Source organism: Etheostoma cragini, chromosome 18 (genome assembly GCF_013103735.1).
Source record: "Etheostoma cragini isolate CJK2018 chromosome 18, CSU_Ecrag_1.0, whole genome shotgun sequence".
Lineage (NCBI taxonomy): Eukaryota > Metazoa > Chordata > Actinopteri > Perciformes > Percidae > Etheostoma > Etheostoma cragini.
In genome coordinates, this window is record NC_048424.1 from 15,480,521 (window position 1) to 15,501,778 (window position 21,258).

The 21,258-nt window shown below is 41.1% G+C and overlaps 2 protein-coding genes and 1 long non-coding RNA gene across 5 annotated transcripts in view; 2 read left to right on the forward strand and 1 right to left on the reverse strand.

Annotated features, from left to right (window-relative positions):
* Window positions 1-14,680, reverse strand: si:dkey-119m7.4 (uncharacterized protein LOC560629 homolog). 2 transcript variants are annotated; one of them, XM_034900979.1, is made up of 10 exons: window positions 13,921-14,277; window positions 11,754-11,857; window positions 11,408-11,562; window positions 9,145-9,313; window positions 8,016-8,139; window positions 6,622-6,728; window positions 3,680-3,891; window positions 2,638-2,746; window positions 600-812; window positions 1-156 (listed from the first exon to the last, which is right to left on the reverse strand). In XM_034900979.1, exons 1-10 carry the CDS (start codon window positions 14,275-14,277, stop codon window positions 63-65), a joined length of 1,644 nt encoding a protein of 547 aa, XP_034756870.1. In that variant the 3' UTR covers window positions 1-62. The 2 variants fall into 2 exon arrangements, with proteins under 2 accessions (XP_034756870.1, XP_034756869.1); XM_034900978.1 differs by lacking the exon at window positions 1-156 and having other exon boundaries at window positions 176-812; window positions 13,921-14,680.
* Window positions 7,421-21,258, forward strand: part of LOC117961977 — a 19,445-nt gene continuing 5,607 nt past the window's right edge. The window contains exons 1-3 of the long non-coding RNA XR_004660523.1: window positions 7,421-7,573; window positions 14,074-14,082; window positions 15,890-15,892. This is a non-coding gene — a long non-coding RNA (uncharacterized LOC117961977). The remainder of the gene's footprint in view (window positions 7,574-14,073; window positions 14,083-15,889; window positions 15,893-21,258) is intronic.
* ccn6 (cellular communication network factor 6) overlaps window positions 17,645-21,258 on the forward strand; it is a 5,671-nt gene continuing 2,057 nt past the window's right edge. Inside the window, exons 1-2 of one of the 2 annotated variants that reach the window (XM_034901020.1) lie at window positions 17,645-17,915; window positions 20,784-21,060. In XM_034901020.1, coding sequence (XP_034756911.1) covers window positions 17,868-17,915; window positions 20,784-21,060 — 325 coding nt within the window. In that variant the 5' untranslated portion in view covers window positions 17,645-17,867. The remainder of the gene's footprint in view (window positions 17,916-20,783; window positions 21,061-21,258) is intronic. The other variant, XM_034901019.1, reaches the window with a different exon arrangement.

The following is a 21,258-nucleotide window of genomic DNA, read 5'->3' on the forward strand; positions in this document are numbered from 1 at the left end:
CAAATACACAGAAACTGTAACCAAGTATGCCTTTGGAATAGTCCGGAAAAATACTGAGTGCTTCATGAGAAGTGGCAGCTCACACTGCTGTTGTTCACCAGTCCATCTTGGTGGTTTTCCTCCGAGACGACTGGCTTCACACCGCCATCCTCTGCACTGAAAAAAGAAAAGATGGAAACAAATGATGTACAATCAGCTGTGAGCTTGAGTACAGCTGTAGAACAACAATCAGATCTGGCATTGAGTCTTCAAAATTCCACTTCTTTTAAACAGGTGAAATAACTCAGCCTCGACGCCAACGCGAATCTCGCATGGACAGACCTTCCTCCACAGCATTGCGGTGGAGGGTCGGGCTAATCCACACAGCATTCTGGGATGGGAGAAAAACATGCTCTGGTTTATCGGCATTTCTTTAAACCAATCACAATCATCTTGGGCGGTACTAAGCCCCAGACGTGGCCACGGTGCCATTAGGTGATACAGATCCATTAGTACATACAGCATATCTCAAACCTAGATCTTTAAATCCTGCCTGCTGCAGATAGTTTGAGCAGAGCTGCGAGACTAGAAATAACGGTCTAAACGTGGAGTTGTCAAACCTGAGGTTGGATCCCTCTACGTCTTCGATGGTGTCCGGCAGGGGTTTGTTGGCTGTCTCGGGAAGCAGCAGGGTGAGGGCGGAGCCAAGCAGAGGGCAGAGGCCACACAGCACCATGGGAGCCTGCGGACTGATCGTCCTAAGAAGGTATATCATGGGAGCCAGGACTCCTCCAAGGCGAGCACACATGGAGCCCATACCGATCCCACTCTGTCTGTGAGTGACACACATAGACAGTCAGAACCTTAAGGCACATTAGAGCAAATCCAGACAGCTAGCTAGACCATCTGTCCAATCTGAGTTTTATGTTGCAACAACTTTTGAACCTACACACGTACCAGCAAAACAACTTTATTCCTGAGGCTACTTAACACGCTAATTGTTTCTGGGCTTTAACGCCACCCAAAACAATTGTGATTGTTTTAAAGAAATGCCAATAAACCAGAGCATGTTTCCCCCCCGCAGAGCTGTGGAGGAAGGTCTGGCAACAATGCGAGACTAACTGAGGCGGCAGCTTCCTTGAACATGCTCTAGTGTATGCATTGGGTCTTCTACCGTCGAGGTAGTTCCAGCCGGCCACATTGATCCGCTTCCAAACCACTTTAAGTTGTTTACACACTAGTCTGCAAACAGGAATTAGTATCACAGAGAATTGGTCTGAGTAGACAAGGTGGGAGCAGAGTGCAGTCCTTTTATGAGTGTTGGATGTTTAAATAAGCCAGGAAGTTAGCCAAAGCTTACATACTGATAAAGATTTTGGCAAGACAGTTTTGAGATTTGGATGGTTAATAAACCTACTAGTCTACCTTAAACAGAGAACAAAGCTGACTGGTTAATATATGTTGTTCTGTTTCTCTCTGGTTTTGTAATACTGGTTTTAGGAGTTTATTTATTTATTTTTTTGCTCCTTAGGTATTGAAATTAGGTATTGAATGATGAGACATTTTGCGATACGGAATACTTTAGAGGCAATTGGGTCAAATGGTACTAAACTTCTACAGTGGTAAAAACAGGTTAAGTACTCATAAAACGAGGCATTGTAAAGTTTGTAAGTACACCAGGAGTTTATTAAGGCTTCTGCTCTCTGCTGCTACTGCTAGAGGCACTAAGACGAGTGCTTACAAACTCAAAAAGAAGCACGGTTTAGAGATGCCAGGAAAGGCCCATTCTGAGCCAGGAAAATCCCTGTTGGAGTGCTCCATGATAAATGGGTAATATTGTAAAATCACTCCTGATGTTCCATAAAGTCTTTTGTTCACCAGACAATAAGTACAGATGGCTAGGGCTCGGCCATATGGCGAAAATCAAATATTGTTAAATTTTTTACCAAATACGTCGATATGGATACTGTAGTGTTGATTGTAGGTGCTTTTACAAAATATTTACACAATGAGATTTTTGATGAATAAAATGTCCTCGGTAATGTGGATATAATGACTAAGTGGTAAAGTCAAATAATAGAACAGTTACAAAAGTCTGGTAAGTTCATAAAATTACATCACTTTACTTTAATGCAGCCTTTAAAACCAGGAAAACAACACAAAACACTTATGTCATATTATAATATCCAAAATCTAAGACCATATCTAGTCTCATATCATGATATAATCAATGATATCAATGATAAATCATTGATACAATATCAATATGTCGCCCAGCTCTACAGATGGCTCAATGCTTTGAGTCAAACTGCTAATATGGCATTACACCTCAATTAGGTCTGTGAATGTATTCATAATTTCTTTTTTCTTTTTAACCAATGAAAGAATATTGGTAAATACCAGGTTTTATTTTTATTTTTAAGCAACAAACAGCCTGTTTTTGCTGTCTAAATCATCAGTTCATTTCTATCTAACATGATCCCAGCTGGCCTTTATTTCAAAATGAACATCACAAAGGGTCAAAAAACACTAACATCGTCCAACCTGTCCCCGGACATTCTGGGACATGAGCAATAATAACAGCTTTGGTTTTTAGTAAAGCTGTTCCGTGTGCCTCAGGAACTTTGTTGGGAAGCTTTTTAATCAGGAGCCACTCACCTGATAACAGTAGGGAACACCTCGGCTGAGTAGACGTAAATAATAGAAAGAGAGGCTGTGATCCCGAACTTCCCGATCATGGCCAGCACGGTTTTAATGACGGACAGCTCTAGAGGACAAGTAAAAAAAAATGAGGGAAATGCTTCTGACACAGACTGGAAACATGGACAAAACATGGACGCATGGAACAAAAAAAACCTTATAAATACTTATTTCACACCTGCCAACTACATTTGTTGATTAGATAGGGCCTCAAAGTGCATTTTGATAAAATTAGAAAAGTCACTAGCCACAGCAAAAAAATTACCATATTCATACGCTGCAAAAATAGGCCAACATCTTACCAAGTATATTCGTCTAATAAAGTCAAATTATCTAACAACACTTAACAAAAGACACAATTACCTAACAAGTAATGTTTCAGTGAGACATAATGTCTTGTTTTTTGACCATGCATCTTAAATATCTGGCCGGGCTTTGCAGATTTCAGGTTTAAGACCTTTTTAAGACCTTTATAAATTAAATTACAAACGTTTACCACAACAGCAACCAAGCACTAAATTCAGTTATTTTCAAGCCAACAATCATTTAACTTGCACTTTCCCATTGCTGAAGAATGAAAATCTGTTTTATGTTTGTGGTGCAGTCTAAAAGAGACTCGCAGGAAAAACAGGAAAGCTGATTGGCTGGAATAAAAGTCGCATGTTGGTCTCATTTGTTGTTGGAATGCGGTGAAATTATAAAAAAAAATCAAACCTGTTTAAAATGATTTAAGACTTAGAACACAATACTGTAACGAATGTAAGGCTTGTTTTGAGTCATATCTCAGATGAAACAAGCTTTTTTTGAAGTCTCTTAGTTTTTCTTTTGTAAAATATGGATGGATTACAAGCAAAAAAACACCTTGTATTCATTTGTTTCTTTTTTTTTTTTGAAGTGGCCTTTTTTTCCAGTGTTGGCTTGTGTTAATTCCCCATGTTTGACAATCTAGAGGTCAACAGTATACAGTCGAGCTGTACATTAGGCGTGTGTGTGTCCTTACCACTGGGGACGAAGATTGTCAGCAGGCAGGCCGTGCCACCTACAGCCAGGAACGTTATCTGGGAGAACTTGCGGGAGCGGTTGAGGGTGAACAGGATGATGGTGCGTGCAGGCATCTCTACCAGGCCAAAGATCATCTGCGTCAGATAGATATTCATTCCAAAGTCAGAAATGTTGAGAGACAGGCCGTAGTACACGAGCACGTTGGCGAACCTGAGACAGATACAAAACAGCATGGGCAGACACGTGAGACAATGTCTAAACATTTGGTTAATACTTTCTGGAAGGTATCTACATAAGAGTGACATGACGCTGTCATGAACACATCACATTGTCATGCAACAGCATGACCCATGAACCCTAACCGTAACTTGTCGTGACAAAAACCGAATGACATAGTAGTGTTATGTCATAAAGGTTTATGACTTTTTTATAGTGTTTATGAGTCAATCATGACAGTGTCATGTCACTCTTAGGTAGATACCTTCTAGTAAAGCGTCACTAAAGTTAGCATGTGTGGAGATACGCTTTTGAAATTTTAAGTAACCAATCCTACACATGGTGGCTATACTATAAAGTTCCAGTCTGTAGTCTGGATTAAGACTACTTGCACAGTAGTCTGGGAAGTACATTTCCTTGGATTGGGATGGCACCAAGATCTTGGTTGCAGCTCTCGCCGTGGTCCTGCTGCACTACACCCTGCCCCGTTCTGCGGTGCCCTGCAGTGTCCTGCTGCGTCGTGCTACGTCCAGCTGTGCCCTGCTGTGCCACGCTACACCCTGTAACACTCTGCAGTGACCTGCCATGACATGAACTACTACTACTACTACTACCATTTTGTAGTCACTGTTCCATTTCCTTTATTGTGATTGTTATTGCCACTGTGCATCACACCCCCAACCATCACCGTCAGACACCACCAGCCAAGAGCCTGCCCGGTCTTGCCCAGGTTTCTCCCTAAAAGGTAGTTTTTCCACGCCGCTGTCACACTAAATACTTGCTTTTGGGGGAACTACTGGAAGTGTTGGGACTTTATAAATTATATAAATTGTTTCAAGATAAATGTTATTACTTGATACTATAAATAAAATTGAATTGAATTTCCAGGATAACTGCCCAACAGCATCCCTCACCATCCGCTCTCTGTGTGTTGCCGTTGTCAAAATCCCTGCACTACGGGAAACAACGACAACGTTCGAGATTAGATTTAGATTTCGTACGTAGGTACGTAGAGACAAGGACCCTACTGCGTAGCATGACATAAACCTGTCAGAACATTTGACTACACGTTGCGGCGACGCACATTGCTCAGTCGCGGCTCGTTAGCGTTGCATTTCCGCCTTGACTCATTTCCTGGTTCTCCTTCTCCAGAAACAACATGAAGTCAAGGAGAGGGTTACCGTCTCCTGCTACAGATTTCCCACCATGGTCAGGGGAAGAACAAGGGAGACACTTTGTTTCTGTCACTATGACTCTAGAGTCGGGTGCTCTCTCACTCGCTCAACCACACTCTCCATACGCATACACAGGTGCCGCCCCTGCTATTCTCCCAAAAAGATCGACGCACACACCAACGCACAAGTATAAACTTCAGGCCACTAACGTCGGCTATGGCAAAAGCTCTGCGTGGAGCCTCTGCAGAAGCATAAATCCTGTTCAAGTAAGAGAAAGCACATGTGTATTCCAGTGCTCTGAACTCCAAAAATCTGTCTCTAATCCCCATCGTTAGCCCCAGGAATTCTATTCAGTCACTTGTGTTCCGTAGTTGTAGTTTTTACCATGTTTTTATCCTCAGTGATGGAAGACCAGACCAAAATGTTACAAATCAGCAAATAAGTAATAAATCAAAAGATGACACAATTATCCTGTGTTGTTCCTTTTTACTCTCCTAGAATATTCTGGTTTTCTGTAGATGTTTGTACAAACACAATGGTGTTATTATTATGTTATATGCAGAAAGCTTGGTTAGTTAATGTTACCTTTTAGAAACGAATGCTTCTCTCTCTGAATTATTTTGGAAAGCATTTAAGTGTGGTATGCCTTTTTTAACGATAACGATAACGGAATTTGGCCTTGGAAATGAAAGGGCCTGATGGTGTTTTTTTGCCCCTAACCTTGCCTTCCAGGCAGCTAACCCTAACCTTAACCCTCGAGATAACCATTGCTGCGTTGCCTGGAAGGAGACGTTGAGGGCAAAAAACACCAAACTCCAATGAAAGGTGGTGTGTGACATATCCTGCAATGTATCATTACTGCACTGCACCCCTTCATTCTTCCCTTATTTCTTTCCTCTTTTCTTCCTTGTCTCTTTACTCACTAATTTTGTAACAATTTTACAAATATCCCCCCCTAAAAATAGCGTTTTAGAAATTGCTAGGCAGGAATAAGCTCAAATAAAGCTCTGACGAGATGGCGAAGAGGAGTGAGTGGTAAAAAACAAAGACTAGACAAGACTGTTTGGAATGTTGAAGGGCAACAAATGATGTCCCCAAAAGGAAAAGTTGTCAACATTTGTTTTATCTAAAATGAGAATTTGTTTCTCTGTTTGTTCATGTCACTTCAACTGTATTGCTGCAAAATGGGATTATCAAGCACTGACCAATACATATATAATAAATGATTGATTACTTGGCGTCTGTGTATCGATACAGTATTGCCACAAAAAATAACGCGATACAATGCTGTATCAATTTTTTCACCCACCCCAACTGTAAACCACTAAAAACAAATAAAAAAGTCTTACTGCAGGACTAATCTACAGCGATCCCAGAGTATGTACAGTACAGTATGGCACAGTTATCAGATTATTTCAAAAGGATCAACTCTGTAAAGCTTTTTTGCCATGTCAAATGTCAGCTTGACATGGATATAAGCCCAAACATTTTTTAGATTCACACGTGAACACTGACCTGAAGAAAAAGGAAATGGTCTGCTCATACTCACCAGAGATAAAACACTATCAAAGACTGCTTCCTCATTTTTGGGGTTCGAACGAGGTCTATGAAGGAGTGATTTTTCTTCACCTCAGTTTTCTCTTTAATTTCATAGACCTGGTGAAAACAGTGAGAACAACATTGACTAAGAGACTTCGGAGTTATGAATATATATTAACAAAACACAGTACTGTACATGTTTAAATAATTATGACTGATGCGGCTGAGCCAGTGTTGTTAATGGTTGCAATAGCACTGCACTAAGCTAAATGCTAAAAGGGGGGAAGTTGCTGATTTTCAACCCTCCTGAAGTGTATTATACCAGTAGAGATTAAACAGTGGAATCATTGGAACTCTGGGTACTGCCGCCATTTACAGTATATGCAACTATGGCTGCACAGAAAATCTTTACTTTAAGTTACCGGCTAACGCTAGCAGAAGCTAGCTAGCCTGTTTGCCATAATGAGGCAATAAAATGTCTCAATCAACTTTGGTGGAGTGAAAACACAGTGACAGAAACATTCTTTTTGGAAGTACGACCAAGTATTGCAGCTCAGCAGCCAAACAAGGTTGTGTCAGAACAAAACAAGAGCCGGTTACAGCGTTACGTTTCTCTTTACTTCCATGTGTTCCACATTGATCATAGACTAGAGCATGGGCGGTTTTAGACCCTTCTTAAGGGGAGCTTAAGCCCCCTAAATTTCATTTAAAAAAAAAAATCCATTTAAGTGCTTCACGTGGGACTTTCTGAAAGTGTTTGTTACGGACAGATGACAAACAATTAAAGGTTCAGAGGGCTTGAAACAGGTTTAATATCCTGTGTTGATGAGTCTTGCTCTATCTAATCTGCCAGAGGGGGAGCAGGAGTGCGGCTGTGAGGTTTAACGTTGGTAGTCCCCGGAGAAGAAGTTGGTCATTTCATGGCGCAAATTAAAACCCAAATTGAAACATAAGCAACTAAAGTTGTAGAACACTGTGTCAAAATGGTCGTAATCACTGTAGTTTAGAAAGGGTCAGGTTTAACTCCATCATAGTGTTAATAGTATCAAAAACATAAGCTGATGTTGTTGTTAAGTAGAGAGCTCAGAGATAATTTGCTAATAAAATTACTGATTTAGCAGGGGGGGGGCACATTCTCATTAGGGACTGAGCCTCTCTAAAGGTCTGATCCTAGAATCGCCCCTGGACTGGACCCATTTTACACGATTCTTGTTTAAAACTTGTCAGCTGGAAACACAACATCAAAACGGTTTTCCACCTCTGACTTAAATCCAAGGACTTATTGTTTTCAAAAAATTGGTACATCTGCACAGGCTTTCAACTTCAGTTTTAGCTGCAATGGGTATTTGTTGTTATTGACATTTTGAAAGGATTAAATAAATGTAGAAAGATTTGCATCTCTACCTGACACATCTCCAAATCTTTGGTGAGGGGCTTCCCATTCATCTGCGCTGCTTTTTGGATCAGTTCCCATGCTTCCTCTTTTTTGTCATTGGCCATTAACCAGCGAGCTGACTTTGGCAACACCCTGACAACGGAAAGACACATTGCTCAGATGACCTATATCACAAACACTTGATAGACATTTCACACTGTGGCTAAATTGATTTCTTATGGGCCTATTGTAGAGAGAAAGAGAGAATTACCTAACACTGAAGCACATTATTAGAATGCAGCCATTACTCAGGTTTGTTTGCACGACTAAATCAACCTTTGAACGTACACATGTTCCACCAAAACAAGTTCCTTCCCGGGGCTGTTTAGCAGCGTCAACGTGGCTCCATACGAGAAGATTGAGAGTGGTTTAAAGAAATGCCAATAAACCAGAGCATGTTTATTCTCCTACCCAGAAATGCTGTGTGGATTGGCCAGACCTTCCTCTGCAGCGCTGTGGAAGAAGGTCTTGCTATGCGAGACTACTCTGGAACTGTCCTCCCTCCTTTGTTAGATTAGCAAAGTCTATGAATGGCTTCAAAAAAACCTTTAAAAACCGATTTCTACTGACTTTCTTTTCCTGTTCAGGGGCTGTAATTTATCTGAGTCTCTGGCTTTGCATTCTGTTTATAGCTGTATGTCCAAGTTTATTTATGTATTCTGTGAAGTACTTTGTTTTAAAAGGGCGTTACATACATATATAAAATCTTAATTACTTACTTTAAGTAACTTCTATAGCAAGAGGCACGCAGAGATAGTGCTCAAAGTAGGTCTTTTTGAAAAGATCTCCTTTATCAGTGACTATAACAAAGCCAGACCTTCCTCTGCTGTGGAGAGAGGTCTGGCAATGTGAGACTACATGTGCGTCTCGGCTAAATTTGCACATGCGATATAGAATATTTTTAGAGATTGCTCCTGTGTTTTTGTGAAAATCGTGTTGTATGTGTTATGTTCAGGAGGTACTTCATGTGTTTGTATTGTTGTCTTTGTTTATTTGTACCTTGTTGGTACAGTATTTTATCTTGTACTTCTGACTGCGGATCAAGTTTTCCATTTGAAGTGAATCAGATCTGCGTTCCACTGCTGCCCACCCACTCACCAAATGTAAAAGATGAAGAGGAAACCAGGTGCTGAGATTGCTAGCTGCAGTTTACGCCAGTCTCTTATAAGGTACGCAACACCAGCCAGCGAAATGTAGCCCACGCCAAAGGAGTAGTCAGTGATTATACCAGCCAACATCCGCTGCTTAGAGCCTGTCCATTCTGTCCCTGCATGGGAGACAAACAGAGCAGGGCCATTCTGTATGAATTACATGTCATGCTGTATGCACATACAATAAGCCTTTAAGAAATTACATGTACTGGGGTATCAGCCCAGTCCAATCCAAATCAATCAGCAGGTTATTTCTCAGTCTTTATAGACATTATGTGTTTTCACAGAATTACTGTTCATGACTAGTAGGACCTTTTGGTGTAAAATCAGTGGTCTGTTCTTTATTTGTTTTTATACGCTGGTTTTTCATCCATTCATTCCTCTAAAAACCAGTGTAACAGTATTTACACATTTTAAACAGAAAACATTTCACTGTTTTCGACTTGCCTTTTTTAATTGATTTATTTATTGCTTTGTTATATTAACTGCTCTTTGTTTTATAAAATGAATGTAAAGCACTTTGTAACTTGTTTTTGAAAAGCACTTCATAAATTAAGGTATTGTTTTTTCAACAACAAACAAAATAACAGATTGAAGCTTGAAAAGGACTCGTTCACCCGCATAGAGAAAGAAAGACACACACAGAGAGAGAGAGACACACACACACACACACACACAGATAGACACACACACACGCACACACACACACAAAATTGGATTGTCAGAAAGAGACAGAGAGAGCAAGAGACACAGAGAGAGAGAGAGAGAGAGGCGGAGACAGAGAGACACACAATTGAGATTGGATTGACAAAGAAAGAGAGACAGAGAGAGAGACAGAAAGAGAGAGAGAGAGAGACACAGAGAGAGAGAGACAGAGAGAGCAAGTGACACAGAAAGAGAGAGACCCACACACAAACACAACCGAAATGGACAGAGACAGAGACAGAGAGAGAAAGAGAGAGAGAGAGAGATTGACGGAGAGAGAGAAAACTCAAAAGAGAACACTAAATGCTTTTTCAACCACCTGAAATTTAGCCCCCAAGACATCCTCCACACCAAAGCCCTCCAAACTCAACAGAAAAGAGTCCCCTATGTGAGTTGGAACTGAACAGCCCCCCCCCCCCCCCCAGACACAGTCTGAGCAGCCTCACGACAACACTGCTCCCCAAACACCAATCAGAGTGAAGAAAATTATAACACAATGCAAAGAATCCCATGTGGAACACTGGAAAAAAGAATCTAACTGCCAAAGTAGATCAAACTATTACCTAATTATGAAAGAGATAAGGAATTAGCAGAAGATCTCTCTACTGTCAGAGATAGAAAGCAGAGTACAGGCGCAGTGACCACAAACTAGCAACTGAAACAGGAAGACACAAAAGAGTCATGGCAACCAAAAGAAAACAGAACATGTGGTCACTGTTGGACAGGTGACGGTGAGACAGACGTGCATGCAATGACACAAGCAACATTTATTTTAACAAATTTAACTATGTAATCCCAGATTTTAAAGAGATTAATGTAAATCTAAAATTAAACATTCTCCTGGCATGTGCTAAATGTATACAGTACAAACATGCCACAACCTGAGGGACAGTGAATGCCCCCCCCCACACACACACCAATTTTAAATATATGTACACATATTTATATATCTAATTTTAAATTTGACTGTCTTGACATTTACTTTTTGTTTCATATTGCTTAATAACTTTAGTTTTTTATAGTTGCCATACAGATTCATGATATAAACCCATCCTAATATTGTGTTAATGTAAATATAACGGTTTGTGTTTTGTCTGATGAACGTTGTTATTGAAACTTTCATGCCAATGAAGCCCCTTGAATTGAAAAAAAATGGATTGAAATGAATTGGGAGATAGTTTATAGTAATAGAATTCCCTTCCTATCCCTGTTGACTTTTAGGAGAAGGTGTTGGCTTATTTTTCCTAACATATCCACGGCTGGGAAGGGTGCTCCTTTTCCTCAACCTGTCCGTCAGTGAAACTGTCAATCTATTAGTGGTTTTGTTTAGGCAAACCATTGCTAATAAGATCTATGAATTGTCTCGAGTATTTGTGACATTCTCTCTGGTGTATGTCAATGTGACGTCATGAGATCGCCGTAACTGTTTATACTCGGCCGTGGTGGTCGCAACACTAGTTGCAGACACAATCACATATTACTTGAACCTTCTTTGAGACACTGACCTAGGACAAAGGCATTCATGATGACACCAGAGACAGATGTTCCAACCATAAAGCGAAGGGCGACGTAGACATAGAAATTAGGGGCGAAAGCAGCACCGACCCCAAAGACAGCCTGGATAGCCAGGTTAACAAGAATGATGATCCTGCGACCGTACCTGGAACAAGACAAGACATTTCCGAACATTCATTCCATGGAAACAACACTAAGACATGATGAAAGCACATGATGAATTAAAAGAAATAAGTCCAGAAAGTAATGCAGAAATCAGACATGGGAACAAGTGGTAAGGCGTTACGTCATCTATTCAATAGGGCTCTGAAGATGGATGGATGTCATCGAACGTACTTATCAGCCAAGCTTCCAAACAAAACCGCTCCGACTAGGAGGCCCAACATGTATATGGAGGAGCCCATGATGTTCAGGTTGGCACGGTCACAAACCAGGTCCCACTGCAAGAAGCACAGAACAGGTTCAGTAAAAAAACATTTGTCTTCTTTCATTTTTCATCGTTCTGTCCTTGAGGCTGAACAAGAGACCTGCTCTGCGTGAGAGCCACTCCCAGTATATACCACTGCTTTCCCAAGGTTTGTGGAAGACTTAGATGCATGTGTTTGGTGGGGGGTTTAAGGGTTCTCCCTCAATATTATGGGATGTTTTTCATTAAAAAGGCATTTGCGATTTCACATCATTTTGGGCCATTATTATTACCAAATCTGGGACTAAAACGTTGGGAAAGCTAGAGCAGATAATAAATAACACACATTAGATCTGAGAAAAGTCCTTTGGCCAGGTTTGATGCTCACATTGATTTTACATTCATTAGGCCAGGCTTAGGTGGTACCCAAAATTGGTCGGCATAGCCTTGAAATGCTGTGGAAGACCCCGTATACCACTAAAGGCCCTCATATTATCAACAGCTGGAAACTGACCGAGCCATATTCCCATCAAGATTCACCACAGCTGGTGAGCTGACACGATATATATTTCTATTTTTAATAGATTTTATAGAAATGTTATTTATATATACCAAGATAATAGTTTTTTTTTTTAAATAAGTATTTATAGTGTGAGTTATGCTTATGTGGCCATTAGTATGGTTTGTGGGTGTGAGGTGTGTGCTTCCATTTTGTATTGTATTTATATACTGCAAGCTGGATTGCTCCAACTAAGTTTGTTGTGTAATTATTTGCAAAGACAATCAAGATACAGTTGTGGTCATATGTTTACATATCCATGGTAAAGTTGAATAAAAAGAGAAATATAAAACGTCTTTTGGAAATTGATCGAAATGGCTTAAAAAATTGGAAAAATCCAACCTTTAAGGACACTATTTTTTTTTGGGGTTGAATTATTAATGTATCGTAAATAAATTAATGTTCTTCCTTAAAATACAGAGGGCATAGTATACACACCCCTATCTTAAATTCCCATAGAAGCAGGCAGGTATTTATTTTTAACTTTTGCTAGTTTGATGTTGGAAAAAAAGAGTCTGTTTGCCGGGCGCATGGTTCAACAGTGTTGTCCTTAGTGTCTTTATTAATTATAGGCGTGTTTTGGGTGTAACATGCAATACACCAATCAGAGGTCCTCTCCCATTCCCTTTTGTACCTTGGTGCATTACAGTTATGATGGAGGACTTGCACGATCAACTTTTCATTTTTAATCTTCTGCATGTGCGCGCTGCTGTGCTTCCCTGTATGTGTGTAACAAGCTTGGTGTGGTCACGCTGTGCGTGAGCCTAGGGACATTTTACCAATGCACTGTTAAAATAACAATGAAATGCTGTGTTACGACTTTAGACCAGGTTTTTGTTGGTCAATGGCGGGATCAGTTCCTGCTGCCTCAAGATAGCAACTCATCAAGAATTTACCTGAACACACCCCCCGGGGCGCACACATGGGAGCAGGTGCGTTTGCTTTTCTAACGACACGGGCGCTGGAGGGGAAATTGAAAACTTTATTGGTGTTGTGTCGGCCTTTGCGCTGCGCTAGGTGCAAGAGAGGGCCCCTAATGTACTGATAAATATGAATATATACTAATAAACTGAAAGTGAAAGCGTGTTTAAGTTAACCCCGCAGAAAGGGATTCGACCGGCTGAATGAGAGTTGAATAATAAGGCGGAGCCACTCTCACAATCGATCTTTGTTTGATGATCTGACTTCCATTTATAAGATCCACAAATCCCCATGGATGGTCGTGTCAGTCCTGTTAAGTAAAAAGTACTTGTTGGGAGTCAGTTCTTAATGTAAACATTAACATGGTGCATTATAAAACATATTTCAGGGTTGCTTTATGCTTGTGCAATTTATAGCATAACTATACCAAAAACTCACTTTTCTCCAAACTAATTGAGATCCGATTACATTTCTGACTTGATTTGAAATGTGATCAAATCAGGACCCCCTACCCATCTATGATGAATCATGCACAAGTTGAAGGAGCTGATGGGAAAACCTTCCACTGGAATTGTACCCTGTATGAGTTCCAGTTATGTCATGTTTTTTCCACTCACCTCTGTAACCGTGGTGCTTTGGAAGGTCTCTGTGCCGTACTCCCAGCCTCCCTGGCATCTCCCAGCAGGGTGTCCATCGCCAAGAGCTACAGCACCGCTGTGGTTAAAGGGTACCGTGCAGGACAGCTCAGGCCGGCCCTCAAGGACGGACAGATGGCTGATGTTGAAATCTGAAGAGGCTGGAGCGCCTGCCGTGGGCCACGAGGAGCGACACAAATGCGGAGGAACAGCCCCAGTGAAGACAGAGACCAGCATGTGGAAAGCCAGAAAGATCTGAGGTAGACAGATCCATACATACAAGATCTTCTGGAACTTCCCAAAGCCTCCAATAAGACGGATAATTTCATCAAAGTTCATTTTTTCTGGATTTTTGTAGATGCACGCTTAAAATGTGCTATTTTGTAACAGATCTGATGATTTGAATCAGAGTCAAGTGCCAAAGTTGCACAAGCAACTCGAGGCGGAGGGCCAAGTGTCAGCCAAACGTCTGAGATTAAATACTGTACGCTGGTGCGTCCCCGTGGAACAAAGCTGCCTTCAACTGCGAATCGAGTCGAGAATCGAATGACTACACTGGGGTGTTAAATAACACAACATGACGCCACAAAAATTAACTGGGCCATTCATACTAAGTGACACTCCCATTGCAGCAGAACCCTGGAATGCCTTTTTTTTTGGTCTTGACACGCCATAACAAGTAGATAAAGTGTCCTCATTCAGATGCAGTCCCACTTGTTTTTGTGCTTCAGTTTGAGATACATCTGTGTGAACTCTGTGGCTGTCTAAGGGAAGGGGAGTGCACTAAAACCGGAGGGAGGTGTTTGCTCTCTGTGGGCGGAGCTGCTGTGTGTTGACGGCTCAGCTGCTGCTTTAATCTCTTTCCCCCCCGCTTCTCTCACTCAAAAAGGGCCATGACACGCAGACTTTATACCCATGGTTTTCGGCCATCTCTTAAGATAAACCTTACTTGGTGGAGTTTTATTGACTGAAGAAACAAAGATTTTTCAGAACATATCTTCTCTTAACAGTTTATGGCAGATATCATTTGGCATTTCTGCTTTAGCTTCTGCTTTTGCTTCCTATCCTTTTTTATCTTCTGGTTCGACTTAAGTTGATTCTCAAAGCGGTAACGAGCGCTCGTAAAGGAAAGGAAATGAAGTGGTCTTCAAGGTTCAGTTAACAATGTTCTAAATGTTTAATGAGACACATGCGTGAGTGTTAGTGCATGTGGCTGTAAAAAGAAAAGAGCTATGTGGAGGCAATCCCAGCACGCTGTTTCATTCAGTATTCCAGTACAGCTCCTTTAAGTTCTATTTACCCAGAAGGCGGCTACTTACACAAGACAGGTTAAGAATAATTCAATGTTTTTCGAGAAATATGCTCATATAAGGACTCTACTACACTCTTTAGATAATTCCCTTACTTTCTGCACAACAACTGACATCTGGAGTCGCTGAAACAAACTACAGATGTGTCTTCAGGACATTCTTTAAATTCCGTGCTGCTCAGGCGGCCTATAGCTTACTGAGTAATTGCACTCGCCCCATGCTGGCTGAGTCCTGCAGAAGCCCAGGTTCGTATCCAGCCTGCGGCCCTTTGCCGCGTGTCCTCCCCCATCTCTCTCTCCCCCTTTCACATATCTATGCACATGTCTCTGTCAAATAAAGGGAAAAAAAACCCAAATAATCTTAAAAAATAAAAATAAATTCCGTGCTGCTGATTTAATGGTGTTCTGTCTGGTTAGCGGTTTGGCCACCTGAAAGACCGCAATGCTCGGTTCTCCAAAGATAAAGGCTATTTCCTCAAATCCATAAAACCTTGTGCTTGTTTTTTTTTTTTTTTTCTAAAGGTAGTTCAGATCATGTACTGAATCCAGACCACACTGAACTTCTGATACTAATCCCAATCAATATGTGATTTGTTTTTTCTTTCAAATGCCGTTGACGTTTTCCACCCTCATTAATAAAAGTGTGTAACCTGCTCCTCACAGGCTGTGGGCTACACACAAGTGGTGCAATGATGTTAGCCTAACTACACTCATTCAGCAACAATGACATGTTTTCAAAGTTTAGACAAAAGGAAATTACGCAACAAAGTACAGTACAACATGCAAAAACACTGCTATGCTCCTTGATTCTCTGTGTGTGTGTGTGTGTGTGTGTGTGTGTGTGTGTGTGTGTGTGTGTGTGTGTGTGTGTGTGTGTGTGTGTGTGTGTGTGTGTGTGTGTGTGTGTGTGTGTGTGTGTGTGTGTGTGTGTGTGTGTGTGTTTATTGGAGGGAGGATATCTCTTAGGGAGACGCCAGCCCCCCGACTCCGCCTTCTCCAGATCCACAAAACACATGTAGACTGGTTGGGCATACTCCCAGGCTCCCTCCAGGATCTTTACGAAAGTAAAGATTTGATCCGTCGTTGACAGAATCCGCATTGTTCCTCTTCTACCCGAGGTTCCACTATCGTCCGAACCCTCCTAACCAGCACCTTGGAGTAGACTTTAACAGGGAGGCTGAGAAGTGTGATACCCCTGTGATTGGCACACACCCTCTGGTCCCCCTTTTTGAAGAAGGGAACCACAACCCCATTCTGCCACTCCCTAGGCTGGCTCACATGACTGTATTGTGTTACCAGTTATCTTCATTTAATACTGTATGTGGCATTATCTTTTGCGGTGTGCAAATGTTCCAACAAAACAAGTCCCTTCTCAAAACTTTTTACCAGAGCCACCGTCTGCATCCAGTGCTTAGCGCCAGCCAAGAAGATTGTGATCGGATGCATGCGTCACTCAGAGCTACGTTGTTTCGTTGCCCTGATTGGTTGCAGGCCAGCTTCCTTTTCACAAAATAGGGAGTAAAATCACAGAGCAATAGTGGGGTTAAAAAGAGTTTGTGTCTACGCATTAAATTTGACAGCCCTGATATATTTACAGTATACAAAGTTATCACATATACAAAGTTAATTATGTATTTCCACCTGTTCAATGGTTCATAGTGTTCAGCTTTGTTGTCCTTGTTATTAGCTGTTGTCTATTTCTTTGTATGTACAATAAGACCTAAAAAGAACGGAGTCAAATTCCCTTTGTGCTGTAAGAAATGTCGGAGATCACTAAAGTCGGCACTATTAATATTTGTAGCAAATCGGATGGCAATTCAATAGTTGTCAAGACACAAAATGACCTGCTGGGGGCACTAAAGGAAACGTCAGTAGATCATCAAAAGCAATTATGGTTCACCCTCTGGGAACCAAGAATGTTGACAAAATGGCGTAGCAATCCATCCAACAGTTGACTGGCATTGCCATCAACAGAGCCATGTTGCCAACAATCAAACGTTGGATCATATTTTACAAATATTCTGGTCATGAGAAGTACAGATGGCTTAACGTGGATGCAGGTGGAGGGCTTGCTTCGAGAGGGCCGTCTTTACTCAGTGTAAAAAATAATGGAATGAGAACTCAGATACATGTCGGTCTGCATTAAGCAGGACCATACAGCTTAAACCATGATACAGTGGATGCATTTACAAACTACTACCAATGAATTCAGTGTGTGTCTATTAAAGAATTTGGTAGAAAGTATTCCTTGAAATGTCCTTTACTGAGTGCTGTGTAGCAGCCTGTCACGCATGCTTTACATATTTAACTGTTAGTTGCCAACAGGTAAACGGGAGCAGACTAAGAATAAACAAGTGGGCAGGACTTGAAGGTCCTGGCGTGGCCCAGCAGCTATGAAGACAAATATTTCCCCTTTGGATCAGTAAAGGCGGGGAATAGGTGTGTTTGGAGAGGAGACAGAAGGGTGCTTTGTCCCCTTCCCTGACAGGTCAGCTCTCTCAATCCCCCCCCCCGCCCGTTTCCCTCTCCCTCTGCCAGTCTTCCTCACTAAATCCCACCTTCCAGCTCCCTCATCCCCCTGCGCCCTCCTGGAGCTCACACAAACCATCTCACTTAAGAGATGCTATCGCTTCTCTGCCGTGTCCTCCTGCTCATCCTTGCTCAACAGGTAAGAAGAGCATTATCTTTTTCTATTCTAACACTACAGACACATTGAGACACGGCACTCAACGCCTGCCGTACCTGGAGCAACAGGAAAACACACGACTGAGATGCTTTGGTGTTCTCAGTAGCGGAGCACCAGCATTTTTCTGAATTTGCCTTTTCATTTTAATATTGGGAATACATTTATTTACATAACAATTCTTAAATAGCAATCGAGTCGCCATTAACAAAATAACTTGAACATTTGGTTTTGACTGGTGTTGCTCTCATTTTATTGGGCTTAAAGGTAGTCTTCCTGTGTGGGGGAAAAACTTGCAAAAGGGGAGCAAAGTCTGAGGTGTTTGTATTTAAAGCTCCCGTGGACCAGTTTTCACACCATGAAATGAGCTCATTCAGTAAACCTGGCACACAGGCTGCAGATTTTTGGCATAACCCTCAGTGACCCTTGGAAGCAGTGAGTAGTCGGGGGAATTGGAGACAGCAAGTTGCACCATGCATTGATTACATCACTGCAAATACTAAGCAAAACAAACATATTCATTTTACAGGACTGAACAGAGGCATTTATAATCTATCGGGCTGTGATCACTCTGACCTATCTGCAGTTTCCACCTTGATGTAGACTTACATTTTAAATAGCTTCTTACTCTCTGAACAGTTAGGCTGAAGGTTCAAAACATTGGCTATGTAACCGCAAACACATTTTTTATTTTTATTATATCATTTGTGGTTGTAGTTAAAAGAAATAAGATTCTAGCTTATTAGGCTTAATATCTCAGTTGTTTTAAGAGGGTCTTTTGTCATTTTCTGCAGAATTTAAATTCTAACTGTAACAGAGCTAAGAAGAAAAAAATATAGTAGGGGCCAGAATCACCAGAGGCCTCACAATACAATATTATCACAATACTGATGCCACGATACCATTGCAATTTTAAACATATTGCAATATTCTGTGATATATTACATTTTATTACCATTTTTTTCCAACTTTCCAAGTTTTCCAACACATGGTTCCCAATTTCAAATAATGTCCCCAAAAGGAAACTTTGTCTACATCTGTTTTATCTAAAAAAAAGAAACATTTCTCTCTTTGTTCATCTCACTTCAGTTTTAACTCTGCAAAATGGGATTGTCAAGCAGACAAACTGACCAAAACATAATGTATATTTTATAATAGATCGATGCTTGGCTTCTGTGTATCGATACAGTTTTGCCACGGAAATGATTGCGATACTATGCTGCATCGATTCTTTTCCCCACCCCTAAAAAATATGAGATATACCTTAAGAAACCCCCAAAATGGCTTACAATCCCAAATATTTAGACCTCCACCTCTCAAAGATGATGCAAAATGATCGTTACGAATGCTGCTATTATTTAGGGAGTAGCTAGTGAATGAGTGAACTTGAGAGAGGTTTTCGACACGGCTCATGACTAAATCTTACTAAAACATTCAAGGCAGCTCTGTGTGAGAACGTGTGCCTCCAAACAGAGTGACATTCATCAGAAAGCCAGAAACACAAGTCCAAATACCTGGAAATGTTGATTTTTAGCTTCTTGCAGTATTAATTTGCGCACAAGTTAGCTATATCCATTATTTCAGCTAATATGTCAGTGTTATGATTACAGCGAGCTTCCGCTGCCTCAACTGGCCAAAACACCCATATTTTCATATTAAACTGAAAATTAGAACTGTAAACCTTCTGATTCAAATCTCTTTTGTTCACCAACAAAGACTAGATGTGTTGTCTTCACTCAGCTAAAAACACACTTCATTCAAACTCAAATTAAATAAGTAATTCCCAGGCTCCCCCCCCTCCCCCCCACCGTCTCATGTCATTATCACTGAGTTTACCAAACTATAAGTGTGAAGGCACCCTTAGACTTCGAGATATCTTACGTGCCAGTTTGACATTTTGCACAAGGACTTCTTGATTATGAAAAGAAATCGTTATCACAATTATTTTGTTTGATACTGAAATGAAGATTATTTAACACTATGACACATTGTCTTTTGAAAGACGTAGCGATTATTACAAAACAGTTAAACAAATCAAGAGTAAAAACACCTTGAACCGTGGAATTTCCCTTCATAAATTTTTCATCCACAAACACAAGCTTCAAGTAGGAGTATACTTGCAAAACCATAATGTGCAAAAATCTTTTTTTGCGATTTATCAAAATATTTGTGATCGTAAGGGGCCCAAAGCGTAATCCAGATTAGAATGTTGATTAATTGCACAGACCTATTTTGCAAAACTAGTCTTTGAGATAACAAGTTTTATATCAGAGTCTATGTCGGGGGAGTTGTTGACCTGACTGGTCTCCAAAATTATTTGCAACCGTCCTTTGGAAATTCAAATGTATGAAAATCCCTTTGGATTCCAGTCAGATCTCAAACGGAACATGGTCTGCTTGCTGGCTTAATACTGATTTCCAATAGCCTTGCACCTACATGTGAGGTGTGTATAACTCCAACCATGAATGTTTCAGGGTGGAAAGTATCTTGTTCATGACTTCAGGGACAAACAGAAGACAGATTGACGAATTTAATGTTCATCCAGATGCAATAAGTACACAAGATTAATGCATACTTTTTTTAGTTCATTAATAGATGTAGGCAAAGGTTTTACTGTTGTCCATTCAACATTTTCTGCCTAAGTATAAAGCAAAAAAGGGATACAATTGTGGATTCTTTTTTTAATTTATCTCAAAGCTATTTTGTGTACAATGAGCTTTTTTCTCTAAGATGAACAGATACAAAAATTCAATAAAGCAGCAGCCGCTGCTGTTTGCAGAATAAACCGAATTTGTACATCCAAATCCCTGCCCATTATTTCATCAAAGGATCTCTGTCCTCTTCTTCACCCAGTGCTTCACCAGGGCTCAGAACAATGGGCAGCTGGCTCCTCGAGATGGGCGGACTGCGGCTGAGAGGCGGCAGTTCTGCCAGTGGCCCTGCAAGTGTCGGCAAAGACCCTTTTGCTCCCCGGGAGTGAGCTCTGTCTTGGATGGGTGTGGCTGCTGCAAGAGCTGTGCCAGACAGATCGGAGAGCCGTGCAACGAGAGGGACGTCTGTGACCCACACAAGAGCATGTACTGTGACTTCTCAGCTGACAAGCCGAGATTTGAGGTCGGAGTGTGTGCATGTGAGTGGCTCTCATCTTTTCCCTGAATTAGTCATGGTTGGATAGGTCAAGGTAACGGGGTGCCAACCCTTTTCTGTTTCAAACTAGAGCTTGGGCAGAGTAATGCATCCGGTTACCTGGTGTTCAGGTTGAAAGCAGCGCTGCGGTAAAAACATGCTGTGCCATGATTTTGGCGTAGTAGCCACACTGGGAACATCA

Coding starts and splice junctions, on each gene's coding strand:
- si:dkey-119m7.4 (XM_034900978.1), bottom strand. CDS start 14,277: ATGAACTTTGATGAAATTATCCGTCTTATTGGAGGCTTTGGGAAGTTC. Junction 6,729..8,015: donor AAGATTTGGAGATGTGTCAG/GTAGAGATGCAA, acceptor TGTTTTCACCAG/GTCTATGAAATTAAAGAGAA. Junction 813..2,637: donor GTGTTCCCTACTGTTATCAG/GTGAGTGGCTCC, acceptor TGTCACTCACAG/ACAGAGTGGGATCGGTATGG.